Consider the following 21,961-nt stretch of genomic DNA (forward strand, 5'->3'; position numbering starts at 1 on the left):
TTTAAATTTTATCCTATTGTTCGCAACAATATTATCTGAATTTTAATGAATAAAATCTCTATTAAATTAAAGAGAGTTGTATAGTCATTGAATAACTTTTTTGTTCTGTATTTTTCCTTATTATGTTATCCAATATTTAGTATTATTGCATTGTTTATCGAAACTTTTATTAGTATATTAATTTGTTTAATATTTTTGTATACTACTTTCTTTTTATAATATAATAAAAGATAACTATTATATTACTATGAAAATATTTTTTTATTTTAAATTTTATCCTATTGTTCTCAATAATATTATCTAAATTTTAATAAATAAAATTTCTATTAAATTAATGAGACTTATATAGGCATCGAATAACTTTTTTGTTCTGTATTTTTTTATTATATTATCTAATATTTAGTATTATTGTATTGTTAATAGAAACTTTTATTAGCATATTACTTTATTTAAATTTTTGTATGCTACTTTCTTTTTATAATATAATAGAAGATATATATTTTTTATTTTTTATTTTATTTTATTATTCTCAATAATATTTTCTGAATAATAAACTTTTTGTTTTTAAAAAGAAAAACAAAAAGTATTTAAAAAAACAAAGAAATTTTGAATTGGCAATTTTTTATTTTTTTGTAATTTTCGTTTTTTATTTTAAATAATTTAAAAATTTCAACTTAAAACTTCTCTCCAATTTGAATGGACGGTATTTTTGATTATAAAATATTTTATTTTATTATTTTATAGATATTTAAAATCAAAAACAATAACCAATAACTAATTATTAAGTAAATAACTAATTATTAACTACTTATGCCGTGTGACTTTTTTCTAAGCTGCCACTTGGCTTAGGGAGAAGGCTTTTTCCTCTCCTTTTAATAATATGTAGATAGATAGTATATGGTATGAATAGTAAGTGATTTTATATTTAAAATCATTTCAAGTAACTTTTAAAATGGGTTTTAGCCGATCTTATTTATAAGATATATTTATATGAACTTGGATGACTTTATTGAGAAAAAGAGAAAGAAGATAAATGACTTTATAGATAATATTCGTTAAGTTGAATGATCATTTGAGGAATTAACTCGATTATTTTAAGTCATTGTTTATATTTTCCGTTATTTAAGAAAGTTTGAAAAAATAGCCTTAGCCTTAGCGCTACACAGTTGAAAGAATGGAAAAATTATGCTCGATCAACTATTCACAACTTTTGCCGAGCGGTCAAAATTTTGTACCATTGAATTGTTCACAGGATTTACCGGATGAGCAGATCTTGATCGTATTGTTTATTTTTCACAAATTTTACCAATTTCAATTTTTTAAAAAGTATATCAAACAATAACGGTGAAAGAAAAAAATTGTGATTCTCTAAATCCGAACAATGCCACATAAATTAGGCGAAGAAAGTATATAAGATGATAAAAAGAAAATAATGATTCTCGAGAGACACCCGAATAAAAAGAGAAGAAGCAACTCAGAAGTGGAGAAGTTAGAATGAAAAATGAGCACTAATTTTACAAGAGAACATAGGGTATAAAATCGAAGATGGAATGCAAAAGCAGTAGCATATAGTTTTTTACAAAGTACTGTGTGCTTATTTTGCACTAAAGGCCGTAAAGAGTTCATAATGTATCCACTAAAGTTGTGTGAGACCTTCCGAAAAACTTTGGACAAATCGTCTAAACTTTAGGGTGTGTTTGGTATAAGGGAAAATATTTTTCGTCTTGGAAAACAAGTAGTAATCTTACTCATTTTTTGGTGTTTGGTACGCAAATTAAGAAAAATAATTTCTCAAGAGTATTCATAAATAATTTAGATACAATAAACATGAAGCCATAAACTTTCGAATCAACAACCTTCCTAACCCATAAATTTGATGAACTTTCGAACCGCTAAACTTTCGAACCAGCAAACCTCCAAACACATATACCTCTGAACTCATAACTTTGGAACTCGTAAAATTTTGAATCTATAAACCGAAAAAATGAAAAAATCAGCAATGAAAATATTTTTAAAACAAATTTGCCGCGGGGGTGGGGTGGGTGAGGGGTGAGGGTGAGGGTGAGGGTGAATGGTGCAGAAAAACGAAAAAACAGAAAATAAAAAATTGAAAATACAAAAAAAATATTTTTTTTGCAGGGGTATGGGATGTGGGTGGGTGAATGGTGCAAAAAAAAAAAAATGAAAAAACAAAAAATTGAAAATTGAAAAATACAAAAAAAGGAAAAAAAAAAATGCGCGGGAGTGGGGGTGGGGGGTTGGGCTGTGACGGAAAAGAAAAAAAACTGAAATCTTAAAAATAATCTTTTTGGAGAGGGGGGCGGGGTAGGCGAGAGAAGGGGGAGGGGGTTGGGGTTAGATGTGAGAGTAATTGGAGTTTTTGGAAAATATTTTCCTAACTTTTTATAGGAAAGTCATTTTCCTTCAATTTCAGAAAAATATGATATCTAAGAAAATAATTTTCAAATTATTTTGTGCGATCAAACAATGAAAAATGAAAAAACATTTTTCTGATGTACCAAGCACACCCTTAAACTTAAAGTTTTTATGTAGATAGTTTAGTTTTTTTTACAACTTTTTAACAGTTTATTTAAAGTTTCCCTAAACTTATCTGTGGCTTTTTCTTGGCCATCTTTCACCATTTCTCTTCATTGTACTAACACACAGACATACATCTACACGACCCATCTTAACTACTATCTTTTTCGGCCATCTTACACCACTGTCATATCACAAAACCTCCCTGAAAAAGAACACCAAGTAAAAATGTGGGTCCAAACATATGATAAAAATTAGTAAGTCTCTAAAAGTTTTCTTTTAACTAACTTTCAATAGCTTTCAACTTTTTGTTTTCGCCAGTTTTCCGAAAAAAATTCACCAACTCTCATATCAAGACTCAAAAGAGTTCCTCGCCCAATTTCCGTAACGCATTTCTCATAATGGCTCCCACCAACACTAGTCCATTACGCCCAATTCCATTTGTTGTGCCTCAATTCCAATTCAGCACTCTACTGAAAGTACGGGGTATTGTAGCTAATTTATCAGCAGGTTTGATTGACAATGAAAATAAATTGCAAAGAATTTAAAGGCTGAGAACACAAGAGTTTTATACTGGTTTAGTACCGATATGGCACCTATATCTAGTTCCCTTAGGTCACGAGGGTTCTCTTAAATCTTTAATGGTTGGTTACAGTAGCAGTGATTTTATGGATTGTTTACCACCAACGATTTTCAACAACAATATTTTATAAGCTTGACACAACTCTTGTTTTCCTTCCTAACACTCCCTATCTTTTGAGACACTAGTAAACTTAGGAATACAGTGTTTGTGCTAAGAACTAGGAGGACATAGAAAATAGTGGTAAGTTGCGTAGATTAATTCTTGAGTATGCCAGTTTTCTTATACGAGAGTCTTGAGTAGCCATTGCAGATTGACCCTTGATTGAGACACAAAATATTTTAAGAGTTTTGACCTAAGGGGTGCCTCTGAATCCTGCTCAAGAGATGGGCTAGATTCATTTACGTCCTTCCTTTTCGTATTCATAATCAGGGGAGTGATTTGTGGCTTGACTTGATCGATCAATCTTCAGAATCTCTAGATTCCAAGTCATTCCTTGAAGTAGGGATTGTCTTCCTATAGCAATTGCACTTGATCTTGTTTCCTTTTTGATGGCCTTGACATCCTTTGATTTAGCATTGTCCTTGCTACATTTTATCTTGTTTCCTTTTTGATATGTTTAACATATTGAATTCCTTTGATTTAGTACTGCCCTCCTAATTTTCTGCAATTAAATAGATACAGTTAGATTTGTATTATTGTCATCATTGAAACTTAGGTGTAACAATCTCCCCCTTTTTTATGATGACAATCAAAAAGAGTAAACATAGTATACTTCTCTTTCATATTTTCATATCTTAAAATGCCTACTCCGCCTGAGTTGTTGCTCTGTTTTACTCATCACGTCTCTCCCCCTTTGACATCAATCAAAAAGAAAGAAGCAAGTGCAGATAGAACAGACATAACAGAGTAGATAATGAACATAGTAGTTAGGGTAGCAGATGTTATGCCTTCAGCAGAGGCACATGGTGATCGTTCTTACATATCAAACCAAAAGTAATTAAAAAAACAAAAACAAACAAAGAGCAAAAAGATTGTTTTAAACACACACACACACACACACACACACACACACACACACACACAACTGCCTTAGTTCCTCCCCAGAAAGTATTTCAGGGTATTGAACACTTTGGTGCAGAAGGAGTCATAGGAGGTTTCAACTTCTTTGGTGATTTTGTTCATCTTCTCTCTCATGGAGTTGAATGCCCTTATTCCTTGCCTCCTTGTGGCTTCTATGTCCATCCTGAGCTTAGCCACATCTATACCTATTTCTTTGGTAACTTTCCTGATCTTGTCCACCTGTTCTGTCATTGCAATGAGCATGATTTTTACCCCATCTAGACTTTGCTAAATCTGCTGTAGGTTGTTGGTAGCAATCGACTGAGGCTCAGTTAGTTCAGTGGTTGGCTCAAACTGTACTGGAGTGTTTTCAACCTTGGCACGTCTGACCCATCCATCGTCACTTAAGGTGTAACCCATCATAGCAAAGGTTGTCTTATTATAGGTGCTTGTAATGTACTTAGGGGTGAAAGGTGCCAAATCAACATTCATTACCTCAAGAATATGTGAGATGAGCAAGCCATAGGGTAAACAAGCAGCAGAAGAGGATATATCCCTGATACTTTCAAGCATATATTGATGAATCCACATAAACCAGTCAATCCTTTTATTGTTCACAAGACAGTAAAGAACAAAGATATCCTTAGTAGTCAAAGTGGTGAGAGACCCAGTCCTAGGAAGTAGAATAGTAGCAATCATGTGGGCTAATATGCAGTGTTCAAACATAAGACTTTTAGGACCAAAGTTCAGGAGGGTTTTCAGGCAGAAAAGTTTTTGCCTCTTCTAAAGAAACTTCAAAGTCTTTAGGCGAGGAGTTTTGCACAAAAACATCAAAACCATAAAACTTAGCATAAAAGATCTTTTCAAATTAATAGGAATCAAGAACAATCCGAGTGCCTAGAACCATTGACTCCAAGTCATCTTTGTCATTAACAAACAAATTTGCGTAAAACATCTTCACAGGTTCTTCATACATGGAATTTCCAGCAGTATCAAACAGAGGAGAAAGACGTTAAAAATCAAAGATAGAAATCACATCACAGTGCAATATTTTCATAATAGAGAAACTTACATAGCGTCCATAAGCCATAGATTTAGACTTATAAGACTCAAATCTCGATTTCTCACTTGGTCCATAGAATTTCAATTTATCCTCTGGCCCAAAATCTGTGCTTTTCACTTTCCTTTTCTTGCATGTACCCCTTTTGGGTGTTTGCTCCATAGGTCTTTTTCCTGCCTTTTTCTGGCTAATGGGGAGATCCTCCGTTAATTTATTGCTTTCATTATCGGTTTTGAGGAGGTCTGAATCATGGGATGATTTAAGATCGACAGTGTCTTTAGAGTTTTGGATTTTTTGAAATCGTCTGCTTCGTCTTGTAGAAGTGGAGGATGAGAGGTTTCTCTTAGCCTTGGTAGAAAAGTTGGTGAGAAGTGATGGAGAATAAGAGAGGGGAGGGTACTTAACTAGGCTTTTGGAAGATTAAAGGGTTACATCGGTTAGAGGAAAGGACAGGTTCAGATTGAAGTGACACTTCTAAGGAGTTGCTTCGGCGGCACCAATGGAAGAGTAATAATAGCACTCACATCAAATTAATACACTTATCAATTAAGCAAACTAAAAAAGAAAGTAAAATATTTTACAAATATATTGATGATTTTTATGTAATAGACAAAATACCAATCTTTTTACGCAGTAGACAAAATCTTTCTTCCAAAAGAGATTTTGTAAAAATATCAGCAAGTTGGGACTCAATACTAATGAACTCTAACAAAATATCACCTTTTGCAACATGATCACGAATAAAATGATGCTTAATTTCTATGTGTTTTTCCCTAGAATGATGCATAAAATTTTTTTGACAGACATATATTACTTCTATTATCACATAAAATAGGAGTAGAAGTGAGAGATAAATCATAATCGAGAAGTTGATGCATGATCCAAATAACTTGTGTACATCAGTTTCCAACAGCTAAATACTCTACTTCTGTAGTTGACAAGGCAACACAATTTTATTTCTTGCTATACCAAGAAATTAAAGCAATCCCTAGTAATTGGCATGTGCCACTAATACTTTTCCTGTCAGTTCTATCACCTGCAAAATCTGCATCTGAAAAACCTTTTAAATCAAAATTGTTGGAATGAGCATACCATAATCCTAATTCAATTATCCCAATGAGATATATAATAATACGTTTTACTGCAGTCAGATGAGATTCCTTTGGAGCAGACTGAAATCTTGCACACTTACAAACACTGAACATTATATCTAGTCGACTAGCCATGAGATACAATAGAGATCTAATCATTCCTCTATACATTATTTCATCCACACTTTTTCCATTCCTATCCTCTCCAAGCGTAGTTGTTGGACTCATTGGAGTTCCAATAGGCTTTGCATTCTCCATTCCAAACTTTTTTACGAGTTCCTTGGTGTAATTGGTTTGGCTAATAAAAATTCCTTTAGGAGATTTCTTGATTTGTAATCCAAGAAAGAAGGTTAGCTTTTCCATCATGCTCATTTCGAATTCTCCTTTCATGATATGGGCAAATTCTTCACATAATACAGAGTTAGAGCTCCCCAAAATAATATCGTCTACATAAATTTGAGTAATAAAATTACTTGAATTTGTACACTTAATAAACATAGTTGTGTTGATATTACCTCGTTTGAAACCTTGATTTAGAAGAAAAGAGCTTAATCTTTCATACCAGGCTCGAGGGGCATGCTTGAGTCCGTATAAAACTTTTGACAGCTTGAATACATGGTTTGGGAAGCTGTTGCTTACAAAGCCAGGAGGTTGTTTCACGTATACTTCTTTAGAGATATAACCATTTAGGAAGGCACTTTTTACATCCATTTGAAATAGCCTGGATCCTTTATGAGTAGCAAAAGCAAGTAGTATTCGAATGGATTCTAATCTTGCTACAGGAGCAAATGTTTCATCGTAGTCGATTCCTTCTTGATGGGAGTAACCTTGGGTGACTAGCCTTGATTTGTTACGAACTACTTGACCATATTCATTCAGCTTATTTCTGAAAACCCATTTAGTTCCTATGATGGAAGCATTTGATGGTTTTGGAACCAAGTCCCACACTTTATTTCTTTTAAATTGATCAAGTTCATTTTTCATGGCTTTGACCCAGTAGTCATCTTTGAGGGCTTCATCAACCTTTTTTGGCTCAAGTTGTGATATTAAGGCCACGTGATAGTTCAGCTTTTGAGATCTTCTAGTAGTGATACCTTCTTGTGGATCTCCAATTATGAACTTGTGGGGATATCCAAGTTCACTTTTCTATTCATTTGGAACACCTGTGACTAGCTCATTTTTCCGCAATAGTTGACTGTTCAGCAGAAGATGGTTCCTGTACTTCAATGTGCTCCTCAATTGACTGATTTTCCTGATTTGTCGCCTGATCGTGACTGTTTTTGCCTGCAACAACATATTTTGGGACAATAGAAATTTTCTCATATATTCAGGAGATTTTTCATTCCTTAAGCGAGGTTAGTATCCACAAAAATAACATAAATGGATTCCTCAATACATAAAGTTCTTTTATTGAATACTCTATATGCCCTACTTAAGGGAGAATATCCAAGAAAAAATACCTTCGTCGCTTTTTGGATCAAACTTACCCAAATTGTCTTTTCCATTATTGTGAATGAAGCATTTGTAGCCAAATGGGTAGAAGTAACTGATGTTGGGTTTTTTACCATTCCATAGCTTATATAGAGTCTTTTTAAGAATGGGTCAAATCAAACATCTGTTAATGATATGACATATTGTGCTTACAGCTTCTGCCCAGAAGTGGTGAGGGAGAGAGTTTTCCACAATCATGGTTCTTGCCATGTCCTGCAAAGTTCTGTTCTTATGTTCTACCACTTCATTTTGTTAAGATAATCTTGGGGAAGAGAAGTTGTGAGAGATTCCTTGATCATTACAGAAGTTTTCAAAGGCTCTGCTTTCGAACTCTCCTCCATGGTCACTTCTTATAGTAGAAATGTAATATCCCTTTTCACGTTGTACCTTCTTACAGAAGACTTCAAAATTTCTTAGAGCTTCATTTTTATGGCTCAGAAAAATAACTCAAGTGAAATGAGAAAAATCATCTACAATAACAAAAGCATATTTTCTACTACCAATACTAGCAGTTCTAGTTGTACCAAACAAATCCATATGCAAGAGTTGAAGAGGTTTAGTAGTAGAAAAAATATTTTTGATTTTAAAAGATGAACGAATTTGTTTTTCTAATTGACATGCATCACAAATATGATCTTTTGAAAAATCTAGTTTTGGAAGATCAATGACAAGATCACGTTTGGAAAGTTTTTGAATAGTATGCATGCTAGCGTGGCCAAGCTTTCTATGCCATAACCAGGGATCATCAATCATAGAAGCTAAACAGATTTTATTACCAAGACTATCCATGTTACTGATAGTATAGACATTCCTGTCTCTATTTCCAGAAAGTATAACTTTACGCTTTACCTGATTTGTCTTCAATAAACCAACCATGCTTTTTAAAATGAACCTCATAGTCATCGTCACATAGTTGAATGATGCTGAGAAGGTTGTAACCAAGTTCATCAACCAGGTACACTTTGTCTACATCATATGTTAAGCTGAGGGGAACTCTTCCAACTCCTATTACATTCCCTTTTGATTTGTCTTCAAAAGTGACTGTTCCTCTATCTAGTTTGGTGACTGTCTTGAATAATTATTTATCACCAGTCATATGTATGGAACACGCAGGTACCATTTCCCTTTCGATTCTTCTTGTGTTGTTCCTGCAAAAAAGAGAAATTACTTGTTTTTAGGTGCCCAAGCCTGCTTAGGTACTGAATGGTTAGTGCTCTGAGTATTAGCTTGACTAGAGGGCTTGGGTCACCAGACCCATCTCCTGTTGTTCTTACACCTGCAATGATTACAGGTATGACCGAGTTTTCCACAGTAAAAACATGTGGGGTTATTGGAATTTCAGAGACTTTTTCTTCTTTGATTTTAATCCTGGAATGGTTAGAGTTGTGCCCATTTTTGCCATAATGAGTACATGCAGAAAGATTTCTAGTTCTAGTCAGAAATTTATGACGAGTAAACTGATTTGATCTAATTGAACTATGACTGATAGATTTTCGCAATCCATTCAGATAAAGTTCAAGTTCATTAACTTCATCTTGAAGCATATCTCTCTTAATTTCACATACTTCTAACTTCAAACCCCAGTCTTTCTTTTCTCTTTGGATTTTTGAAGTTTATTCAGAACTTTCTCAATACCTGCAAGAGCAATATCAATAAATTATTGGAGTTCATGACAGTTAGGACATGTAGGAAGACGTACCTCACTTGTTCCTTTGTCTTCCATAAGACCAAGTTCACCTGAGTCTTCATTGCTATCTTCTTTGATGGCCATGAAGCACATATTGGAAATTTCTTCATGATCAGATTCTTCTTCATCACTCCAAGCTCCAAATGATTTCTTCTTTTGAAAGTTCTTGCTTAGTTTCCTTTTTAGTTCAGGGTATTCAACTTGAATGTGTCCATGTTTTCCATACTCGTGGCATTTTCCATCATTTTTGTCATTATCATTGTTCATCTTCTTTTTCTGAAATTTGATTTACCTCTTTTGTTGTTTATGTTTTTCTTCATCATGCTTGTTACAACTTTGGAAATCATAGCTATGTTCTCATCTTGTTCTCCTCCTCCTCCTCCTCCTCCTCCTCCTCCTTCTCCTCCTCCTCCTCCTTCTTCTTCTTCTTCTTCTTCTTCTTCTTCTTCTTCTTCTTCTTCTTCTTCTTCTTCTTCTTCTTCTTCTTCTTCTTCTTCATTTTCTGATCCAGCCACAGTTGCTTTGAATGCAACTGTCTTCTTCTTTTCTTGTTGAACTTGCATGTCTAAGTGTGTTTTCTCAAACGCAATTAGATCACCTCTAAGTTCATCATGGGACATTTTGTCAAGATCCTAACATTCCAAAGCAATGACTTTGGGTTGCCAAATTGTGAGAAGACTTCTCAGAATTGTTTTGGCTTGTTCTACGCTTTTGATTGGTCTACCAAATGATTTTAAGTCTCCAAGGATTTTGCTGAACCTGGAAAATATTTCCTCTACCGCTTCTCCATCCTTCATTTGAAATAATTCATAGTCTCGAACTAGAAGATTAATCCTTGTTTCTTTCACTTTGTTGGTTCCTTCATATGTGACCTCTAACTTATCCCACATTTTCTTTGTTGTTTCACAACTTGATATCTTTTCATATTCTTCTCCGCTAATAGCATTGTACATTAGATGTTTTGCCTTAGAATTCACTTGAATAACAACTGATTGTTCTTCAGTGTAATCATCTAAGTCAAGAGGATCAGACGATACTATAATTTGACTGTTGTCGTCCTTCTTTGGCGGAAATGGAAGACTTCCCTTTTTGATCACGCGACAAACTTTAATGTCATATGACATAGTGTAGGTCTCCATGTGCACTTTCCAATGAGAGAAGTGCTGACCATTGAAGTAAGGGGTCCGTACATGAGAAGTTCCTTCTTGAAATAATGCTCCAACGACTGTATTTGATCCCATGATCTTTTCCTCACTTGTTGTTAAGCAATGTTCACGAGTCTTGCTCTAATACCAATTGAAAGTACAAGAAGGGGGGGTGAGGGTGAATTGTAGCTAATTTAAAGACATAGTCGACTTAGCTTTATCAGTAGATTTGATTGACAATGAAAATAAATTGTAAGGAATTTAAAGGCTGAGAACACAAGAGTTTTATACTGGTTCAGTACCAGTGTGGTACCTACATCCAGTTCCCTTGGGTCACAAGGTTGTCTTACATCTTCAATGGTTGGTTACAGTAGCAGTGGTTTTATGAATCGTTAACACCAACGATTTTAGGCAACAATATTTTATAAACTTGACACAACGCTTGTTTTGCTTCCCAACACTTCTTATCTTTTGAGACACTAGTAAACTTTGGAATACAATGTTTGTGCTAAGAACTAGGAAGATATAGCAAATAGTGATAAGTTGCGTAGTTGAATTCTTGAGGTTGCCAGTCTAGTTATGCGAGAGTCTTGAGTAGCTGTTGCAGATTGACCCTTGATTGAGGTCCAAAATATTCTGAGAGTTTTGACCCAAGGGGTACCTCCGAATCTTGCTCAAGAGATGGGCTGGATTCATTTACGTCCTTCCTTTTCGTATTCATAATCAGGGGAGTGATTTGTGGCTTCACTTGATCAATCAATCTTTAGAATCTTCAAATTCCAAGTCAATCCTTTAAGTAGGGACTGCCTTCCTTTAGCGATTGCACTTGATCTTGTTTCCTTTTTGATGGACTTGACATCCTTTGATTAGCATTGTCCTTGTTGAATTGATCTTGTTTTCTGTATGATATCTTTAACATATTTACTTCCTTTGATTTAGTACTACCCTCCTAATTTTCTGCAATTAAATAGATACAGTTAGATTTGCATTATTGTCATCATTGAAACTTAGGTGTAACAATCCCCTCCCTTTTGATGATGACAATCAAAAAGAGTAAACAGAGTATACTTCCCTTTCATATTTTCATATCTTAAAATGCCTGCTCCCCCTGAGTTGTTACCATCTACTAAAGTGTTGCTCCCCCTGAGTTGTTGCTTTGTTTTACTCATCATGCTTCTCCCTCTTTCACATCAATCAAAAAGAAAGAAGCAGGTTCATATAGAACAGACATAACATAGTAGATAATGGATATAATAGTTAGGGTAGCAGATGTTACGCCTTCATCAGAGGCACATGGTGATGGTTCTTACAGACCAAACCAAATGTAATTAAAAAACAAAAACAAACAAATAGCAAAAAGATTGTTTTAAACACACACACACACAACTGCCTTAGTTCCTCCCTAGAAAGTATTTCAGAGTATTGATCACTTTGGTGTAGAAGGAGTCATAGGAGATTTCAACTTCTTTGGTGATTATGTTCATCCTTTCTGTCATGGAGTTGAATGCCTTTATTCCTTGCCTCCTTGTGGCTCCCATGTCCATCCTGAGCTTAGCCATATCTGTACCTGTTTCTTTGGTGACTTCCCTGATCTTGTCCACTTGTTCTTTCATTGCAATGAGCATGATTTTTACCACATCTAGACTTTGTTGAATCTGCTGTAGGTTGTTGATAGCAGTCGACTGAGGCTCAGTTGGTTCAGTGGTTGGATCAACCTATACTGGAGTGCTTTCAACCTTGGCACGTATGACCCATCCATCGTCACTTAAGGTGTAACCCATCATAGAAAAGGTTGTCTTATCATAGGTGCTTGTAATGTACTTAGGGGTGAAAGGTGCCAAATAACCCTTCATGGCCTCAAGAATAAGGTAAACAAGAAGAATAAGAGGTTATATCCCTGATACTTTCAAGCATATACTGACGAATCCACACAAACCAGTTAAGCCTTTTATTGTTTACAAGATAGTAAAGAACAAAGATATCCCTAGTAGTCAAAGTGATGAGAGACCCAGTCCTAGGATGTAGAGTAGTAGCAATCATGTGGACAACTATGAGGGTGTCATGGAAAGGTGAATTCGATTTTTGGGAAATCATGCTATGAAAGGTCATGTTAATTTGGTTGTGTCACGACCCAAAATTCACCTAGTCGTGATGGTATCTAACTCAATATTTGGATCCGCACGGATAACTCACGTGCTATAGTATCAATAACCTCACAATCAGGTCCTCGGCCTCACGCAATCATCAATCTCTCCAGTCTCTCCGGCCCACAATGCCATGAAACTAGCTCAAAATGATGATATGATGTGTCAATATATAGCAACAGAGACTGAGATATGATATAAAATGAATGAACATGACTGAGTATGAAATTACAATGTAAGCAAAAAACTCAACATCAGTAATGACCTCAGTGGATCCCAACAGAATAAACATGTAGCCTAGACATGATTTTTAAATGGATCACAGCTCAATAACTCTAGTACATAGAGATTTCATGATTACAGATAAGTTCAAGTAACTACACAGCACCACAGAAATAACGGAGTTACAATTCACACGGTGCACGCCCACACGCCCTTCACCTAGCATGTGCGTCACCTCAACAATAAATACATAACACGAAATTCGGGGTTTCATACCCTCAGTACTAAGTTTAGAAGTGTTACTTACCTCGAACAAGCCAATTCTAATACCGAGCAAGCACAGTGATGCTCCAAAATGCTATCCCGCATGTACCGACCTCTGAATGGCTCGAAACTAGCCAAAAGAAACTCAAATACATCAAATAAAGCCCAAGGAAACAATTCCAAATGATAAACGTCGAATCTGAATCAAAAACCCGAAATCGACCCAAAAGCCCAACCCGCGCCCCGCGCCTCGAAACCCGATGAAGCTTACAAAATCTGATAACCCATTCAATTACGAGTCCAACCATATTAGCTTCACTCAAATCCGACTCAGAGTCGACATTCAAAACTTAAAAACTCACTCTATGAAACTTTAGGCTAGAATCCCTAATTTTCTCTTTAAAGCCCATAATCCAAATACCAAAAATGAAGATGAAATCATGAAATATAATCAAAAGCGAGTGTAGAACACTTACCCCAATCCTTGTGATGAAATTTTCCTCTAAAATCGCCTCAATCCGAGTCCCACATCTCAAAATATGAACAAAAGTACCAAAACCTCGATATATAGATTCAGCCCAGCATTTCCGCATATGTAGTCATATTGTCGCATCTGCGACCTCCACTTCTGCTTCTCGCTTCTGCGAAGCCCTCAAAAGACCAGAATTCTACACCTGCGGAGCTTTCCCCGCTTCTGTGCCACATGCCGCTTCTGCGGCTAGTCTTATGCTTCTGCGGACGCGCAGATGCGCCCTTACTTCCGCTTTTGCGGTCTTCCTCACCAGCTCGCACCTCGCTTATGCGACTCCTTTGTTGCTTCTGCGACCATCGCACCTGCGCAACCCAGCCGCAAGTGTGGTCACACCAGATCTGCCACCAGCAACTTTAGCCAAAAATGATCCAAACAAATCCGAACCTCGTCCGAAACTCACTCGAGCCCCTCTGGACCATATCCGAACATACCAACAAGTCCCATAACATAATACGGACCTACTCGAGGCCTCAAATCACGCATAACAACATCGAAATGATGAATCTCACCTCAAATCGAACTTAATGAACTTTGAACTTTTCAATTTCCAAAACCCGCCGAAACATATCAAATTAACCCGGAATAAACTTAAATTTTGCACACAAATCCCAATTGACATAAAGAAGCTATTCCAAATCTCGGAACCACAGTCCGAATTTGATATCCTCAAAGTCAACTCTCGGTCAAGCTTATGAACTTTCCATGGCTTAGAGAATCCAACTTGCCTACCAAGTCAAGACAATAGCATATATATAATATTAGATGGCATGTGCCCGTGTTATACACGGGCATGTGGCCGGCCTAGCTGTTTGCACTAGTTGTTCCTGCAAAATTCTCACAAGGTTTTGGATGTCAAAATAAAAGAACTCAACCACATGAAATGTCAAATCATAAACATTACTCATGTTTTATGACAGTAATGTATGACATAAATCAACCCGCTGGCATATTTGCTGCAGTAGAACAATGAAAGTTCTTCCCCATAGATATGTTGATTATCATGAGCATCTCTGTACAAATCAACAATGGGACATGCACAAATGAAAGCCTCATTATGTAGGGTTTTTAGTATTCTAAGAAAAGTAGTTGCCTAAGAAGCTATTGGAGCCAAAGAAGTTAAAGATGGCATTCCAGCAAAACACGAACAAAGTACATTTTATAATCTTTGGCTTCCTGTCAAGTAGAGGACAAATCACAAGGTAATTACTTTCTCTTAAATACTATTGTATTCATTCTAAAGAAGTTTAGGCAGACGGTTCAACATAAAACCAAAGACTGTTATACCAAATATAATAAAAAAATAACCAGAGAGTTCAATGGTGGATTCTTTAGCTTAAATAGACTTTGTCATAACTCTCTTTTACCTTTCTAAGTAGATGGAGTGAATGTTTAAGTACCCCTGATAAGTGGGGATTTTGACTACTTATTTGCGCCTTTTGACTTTCATTTTAGTTCAAAAATATTTAAAGGTATTTTCGAAAAGTGATGAAATATGCTTACTTGTAGGATTATTGGAAAATAAGCTATTACGATGAAATCCAACTCAAGAAGGAGTGCTTTTGAACAAGGACAAAAATCAAGCATACAGGCTCAAGTGCGGACCGCAAAATTCTATCTGCGGCCGCATAATATGAAGAAGAATCAACAGAGCTGCAGTTTAAAGTGCGGCCGCAGAAGTCAAAGTTCAGAGAGTTTCAAATTCAAGCCCAACGAGAACTGCGGACCGCAGTATAATTGTGCGGCCGCAAAAATCAAATGTACGACCACATCCAGAATTATGCAGACCGCAGAACTCAAGAGATGCGACCGCAATCCAGAACTGTGCGGCCGCAGAATCCACTCTTGTCAAGAGCTGAAGAAAATTGCGGACCGCACACAGAATTATGCGGCCGCAGAACCTCCGAAAGGGCAATTTTGTTCGAAAATTACAGCTTTGTATAAATAGGCTACTTTTACGAAATTAGGTCAAGTTTTGAACACCAGAAAGTCTGTAGTCGTTTTTCTTTACTCATTTAGGCAACTTTAGTTTATATTGTTGATTTTACATTGGATTTTCATCTATTAATCATTCAATATGTGTTTTATCATCTTTTTTACTTTATTTTCTTCAATATCGACTATGAGTAGATAAATTTCTAGCTAGGGTTGTGACCCAACCCTAGTGTGGGAACCTAATGGGTGTTTGATTTAGTACTTGTTTATGGTTGGGTATGTATTATTTAGCCAAGTTCTTGCTATAATTGTAGAATTAATGGTTGCAAATATTGGTTCAAGCCTATTTGACTTGGTCTCTACTTGAGAAAGAGAGACTTAGTATAGGAAAACTTGGCTAACAAGAGTTTGGGATGAAATCAAGAGATTGATAGTCCCAATTAAAGGGTTGAACCTAGAGATAGTAAAATCCGACTTGAGCAATTTGTCAATTGTTTAGTTCAATACCCATTTGGACTTGAGAAGCCAAATTGGGCAAAACCACTCTCTTACCGAGAGGTATTGAGCGGGTATTTGAGTGCTTATTGCTATAATACACCCCGACCAACAAAACGCGCTCTAAAGCCCACAACCCGTTAGAAAAATACCTAGGTGGAAGTCACAGCCCTAGACCTTTTACATATTTGAAAAATAACAACAAAAACATTCTTCTCTAGTTTCATATTTTTCAATTGCAATCCTTAGTATAATTTTAGAAGTAAAATCAAAACAAAGTTTGTGGAAGTGCAACTTAGACAATTCACGTGCTTAAACCAAATACATACCACTAATCCCATTTACGCTCCTTGTGGATTCGATCTCGACTCCTAGTTGTGTATTATTATTGCAATCGACCGCTTCACAACCCCAATTTGAGGTGTGACTTGCGCGAGATCAATTTTTGGCGCCGTTGTCGGGGAGCATAAAAACGGATTTAGCTATATATTTGGTTTTGTGTGTGAATTGTCTTCTTTTTCTTCCGCGTTACTAATCTTTTTTGTGAAATAATTGTAGGTGAAACAATGGCTCTCAACAACAATGATCCTCTCGAAAATATCCCTTTGGGGGATGTGGACGTGGAAGATGCCAAGTTGAAGAGGTTCCTCTTGAACCTTAAGCAAATAGATGAGGCCGGCCGCCTCAAGACAATGTTCCCATTCCACCCCACCTCTACCAAGAGTGGCTCCACACCTGGTGTTGCCAAACGAAGGATATGCAAGTGCCATAGTACCACCCCGCATTAGGGCGGGCAACTTTCAAATCACAAATGTTATGCTCATATTGCTAGAGCAACGGGGATTCTTCATCGAGGCTCCGAATCAAAATGCGTACAAACACGTAAAAGGGTTTGTGGACACTTGCTGGGGAGTAAACAGACAAACGTCTCTGAGGATGCTTTAAGGTTGAGGCTATTTCCTTTCTCTCTATGGGGAAAGCCTTGGATTGGTTAGAAAGGTTGCCAAACCATTCCATATATACATGGGATGAATAAGCGGAGAAATTTATTTCCAAGTTCTTTTCTCTCGGGCATATGGCTACTCTTAGAGACAAGATTCTAGCATTCAAAAAAGAACCCAATAAGCCTTTGCATGGGATATGGGAGAGGTACCGAACTATGGTGAACAAGTGCCCGAATAATGACATGACGGAGGATATGATTCAGCAAACTTTCTATAGGGGGATCAATACTACTAATCAATGCGTGGTCAACCAACTTGCCGGTGGAAATTTCATGACAACACCATATGCCGAAGCTTGTGAGATCTTAGATGAGATGGCGGATAATTCATCAGCATGGCAAAGTAGAGCAAATGTTCCTCAAGGTGATCCAAATGTCATTCACCCACATAAAGAATTGCATTATCATGGGCAAGCAATTGCCGAGTTGACCACTACAATGAATCAATTAGCCAAAGCTCAACTTCAACAAGTTCAAGGTCCTAAGCAAGTAAATACAATGGTGGGTGTCAATATGATGGAAAACAAGAGAAGGAAAAAAGGGTCAACAAGTGCAAAATCGTGTAGAACAATATGTGCAAGAAGATAGTGGGTTTGACCAAGATGAATCTTAAAATGAACAAGAGAAGGAAGTACAATACGTGAACAACTTCCAAGGGCAAAGACAACTCTCAAGGCCCGAATCAACAACAATGGCGATCTCAAGGTAATCAAGGGAATTGGAACTCAAACACCCACGACAATTGGAGTGGTGGTAACAGCCAAGGAAATTAGAACAATCCAAACAATCAAGAAAATTAGAATGGTCAAAACAACCAAAGCAATTGGGGTGGCAATAGTCAAGGATATTGGGGAGGCAACAACCAAGGGGGATGGAACAATAACCAAGGGAATCAGGGGTCAGGCTTTCAAAGGCCCCCGATGTATCAACAACCAAGCAACCTGCCTACTTATCCTTTCCATGGTCCTAGCTCTTCTAACAATGAGATGGGGCGAATTGAGAACAAGTTTAAACTAATGATGGACAAGAATGCCGACTCCGATGCTTAACTAGCCACTCACAACACTTCAATTCGCAATTTGGAAGTTCAACTGGGGAAAATCTCGCAAGCTTTTGAACACTTGTCCTAAGGGGCACTACCAAGTGACACGGTGGTGAACCCAAAGGGCGGGAACAACACGGGACATGCCATGACCGTGACTACAAGGAGTGAAAAATATGGGGATGAAACCACCTCAAGTCAAAGAAAAATTGTGGATGATGAAGAAGTGATTCAAGAAGATGAGATTCCAAACAATTTGGTGTAAGCCAATGATGAAGTAAGAATTGATATTGATGACAATGTGGAGGAGACTCAAGAGAAAGTAAACCCGTCTAGGGAACACATTGTAGACATACCGGAATCGGTAGTGCCAAAGGCTAAGGCACCAATGCTAAGGCCTCCTCCTCCATACCCTCAAAGGCTTGCCAAGCAAAATGGCGAGAACCAATTCAAAAAGTTCATTGACATGATGAAAAGCCTATCTATTAATGTGCCATTAGTTGAGGCTTTGGAGAAAATGCTCGGTTAGGCAAAGTTCATGAAGGATTTGGTGACAAAGAAGAGGTCGATGAATTGTGAGACTATAAAGATGACACATCAAGTGAGTGCAATTGTGCACTTAATGGCTCCTAAATTGGAAGATATCAGCTCTTTCACAATCCCTTGTACTATTGGAAGCGCCAACTTTGCAAAAGCTCTTTGTGATCTTGGGGCAAGTATCAATTTGATGCCCTATTCAGTTTTCAAGACTTTGGGAATTGGGCAACCAAGACACACATCTATGATGTTACAAATGGCGGATAGTTCTATGAAGAGACCATTGGGTATTATTGAAGATGTGTTGGTTCGTGTTGATAAATTCATCCTCCCGGCGTACTTTATGATTCTTGATTGTGAAGTAGACTATGAGTTGCCTATTATTCTAGGGAGACCTTTCCTTGCTAAGGGGAAGGCTCTTATTGATTTGGAAGCCGGTGATCTCACTTTGCGGGTGGGTGATGAAAAGGTAGTTTTCCATATGTGCAAATCTATGAGGCAACCGAATAGCAATGAAGTTTGTTCATTTGTGGACTTGGTGACCGATGTGATTATTGATGATACTAGTACCATGATGAATGTGGATGATACTTTAGAGGCCGGTTTGCTCAACCTTGATGATGATGAGAAGGATGGCTATGTGGAATGTATGAATGCATTGCAAGGAATGGGATGTCTTACACTTATGTACCCCGCAAATTGTCCTTGGATCTTGAAAATCGAAAGGCTCCTCCAACAAAGCCCTCAATCGAGGAGCCGCCCACTTTGGAGTTAAACCCATTGCCTCCACATCTCAGGTATGAATTTCTTGGCCCTTGTTCCACTTTACCGATTATGTTTTTCTCTTGTTTGACTAACGTGCATGTAAACTCCACATTGGTGATTCTACAAAAGAGAAAGAAAGCTATCGGATGGATATTGGCAGATATTTGGGGTATAAGCCCCGCCTTTTGCATGCACAAGATTATTTTGGAGGAGGATGCCAAACCCTCCATTGAATATCAAAGAAGACTAAATGAAGCAATGCAAGAGGTGGTCAAAAAGGAGATCATAAAGTAGTTGGATGCCGAGGTTGTTTACCCCATTTTCGATAGTTCGTGGACCTCTCCGGTGCAATGTGTCTCAAAGAAAGGGGGCATGACGGTGGTCACCAATGACAAGAAAGAGTTGATTCCTACAAGAACGGTGACCGGGTGGAGAGTGTGTATGGACTATCGCAAGCTCAACAAAGTCATAAGGAAGGATCATTTCCCACTATCCTTCCTTGATTAAATGCTTGATATATTGGCCGGCCGTGCTTTCTATTGTTTTCTTGATGGGTATTCCGGCTACAATCAAATTCTTATTGCTCCGTAGGATCTAGATAAGACTAATTTCACATGTCCCTACGGTACTTTCGCATTCTCGTGGATGCCATTTGGTTTATACAATGCACCAACGACTTTTCAACGGTGTATGATGGCTATCTTCACGGACATGGTGTAGGATTTCTTTGAGGTCTTCATGGATGACTTTTTAGTGGTCAGGAATTCTTTTGATGATTTCTTGAAAAATTTGGATAAGGTCTTGGCAAGATGTGAAGAGACGAACTTGGTACTCAATTGGGAGAAATGTCATTTCATGGTTGAGGAAGGCATTGTCCTTGGCCACAAAATTTCAAAGAATGGCATTGAGGTCGACAAGGCGAAAATAAAGGTGATTTCTAAACTTCCACCTCCAATATCCGTGAAGTGAGTGAGGAGTTTCTTGGGTCATGCGAGGTTCTACCAGCATGTCATAAAGGATTTTTTCAAAGTGGTAAACCCCTTGTGTAAGCTTTTGGAGAAAGATGCCAACTTCCATTTCAATTAGGATTGCATGAAGGCATTTGAATTGCTCAAGTTCAAATTGACAACTAATCCTATCATCACTGCCCCGAATTAGAGCTTGCCTTTTGAGCTCATGTGTGATGCTAGTGATATGGCGGTCAGAGTAGTTTTGGGGCAACGTGTCAACAAGATCTTTCATCCGGTCTACTATGCTAGTAAGACCATGAATGATGCCTAAGTCAATTACATTGTGACTGAAAAAGAGCTCCTTGCTATTGTTTTTGCTATGGAGAAGTTTCACCCGTACTTGATGGGTACAAAGGTGATTGTCCACACGGATCATGTGGTGCTTCGGTACCTAATGAGCAAGAAAGATTCAAAGGCGCGGTTAATGAGATGGGTGCTTTTATTGCAAGAGTTCATCTAGAAATCCAAGACCGCAAAGGCAGTGAAAACCAAGTGACAGACCACTTGTCTCGCTTGGAGGAGGAGGGGAGGCCACATGACGGCCTTGAAATCAATGACTCCTTCCCCGACGAGCAACTTCTAGCCATTTCAATGACCAAGATGTCATGGTTCGCCGACTTAGCAAATTATCTTGTGAGTGGTATTGTACCAAATGAGTTTTTTTCAAACAAAAGGAAGAAACTCAAACGGGATTTCCTTGACTACTATCGGGATGAACCGTACCTCTTTCGGATTTGTACCGATGGTGTGATTTGAAGATGTGTGTAGGAGGAGGAACAAGTGGAAATTCTTTATTCTTTTCACTCTTCACCATATGGTAGTCACCATGGTGGAGCGAGAACGGCGGCGAAAGTGTTGAGTTGTGGATTCTATTGACCTACTCTCTACAAGGACGCAAGTGATCTAGTCAAGCATTGTGATGAATGTCAAAGGGCCGGTGGGATTTCTAAGAAAAATGAAATGCCTCTCACCACCATCTTGGAAATTGACATTTTTGATGTGTGGGGCATTGATTTCATTGGACCGTTCGTAAGCTCTTGTGGGAACACCTACATTTTGGTAGTTGTGGATTATGTGTCAAAATGGGTTGAGGTCGTTGCTCTACCCAACAACGAATCTAGAAGTGTGGTGGCATTTTTGAAAAAGAACATCTTCACAAGGTTTGATACTCCAAGGGCCATTATAAGTGATGGGGGATCGCACTTTTGCAACAAAGCTTTTGATACCTTACTCACCAAGTGTGGTGTCACTCACAATGTCACGACCCCCTATCACCCTCAAGCAAGCGGACAAGTAGAAGTCTCCAACCGGGAGATCAAGAATATTTTGTCAAAGATAGTGAATGCCAACCAGACGGATTG

At 37.5% G+C, this 21,961-nt stretch overlaps 1 protein-coding gene across 1 annotated transcript; it reads right to left on the reverse strand.

Annotated features, from left to right (window-relative positions):
* Positions 1–10,141: 10,141 nt before the first annotated feature.
* Positions 10,142–10,750, reverse strand: LOC104094837 (uncharacterized). Its single transcript, XM_009600831.1, has one exon. The coding sequence runs from the start codon at positions 10,748–10,750 to the stop codon at positions 10,142–10,144; it is 609 nt and encodes a 202-aa protein (XP_009599126.1).
* Between the last annotated feature and the right edge of the window lie 11,211 nt (positions 10,751–21,961).

Source organism: Nicotiana tomentosiformis, chromosome 8, assembly GCF_000390325.3.
Source record: "Nicotiana tomentosiformis chromosome 8, ASM39032v3, whole genome shotgun sequence".
In the NCBI taxonomy this organism is placed as follows: domain Eukaryota; kingdom Viridiplantae; phylum Streptophyta; class Magnoliopsida; order Solanales; family Solanaceae; genus Nicotiana; species Nicotiana tomentosiformis.

What these genes read in the sequence shown, in the direction of transcription:
- LOC104094837 (XM_009600831.1), bottom strand. Translation starts at nt 10,750, where the DNA reads ATGGGATCAAATACAGTCGTTGGAGCATTATTTCAAGAAGGAACTTCT.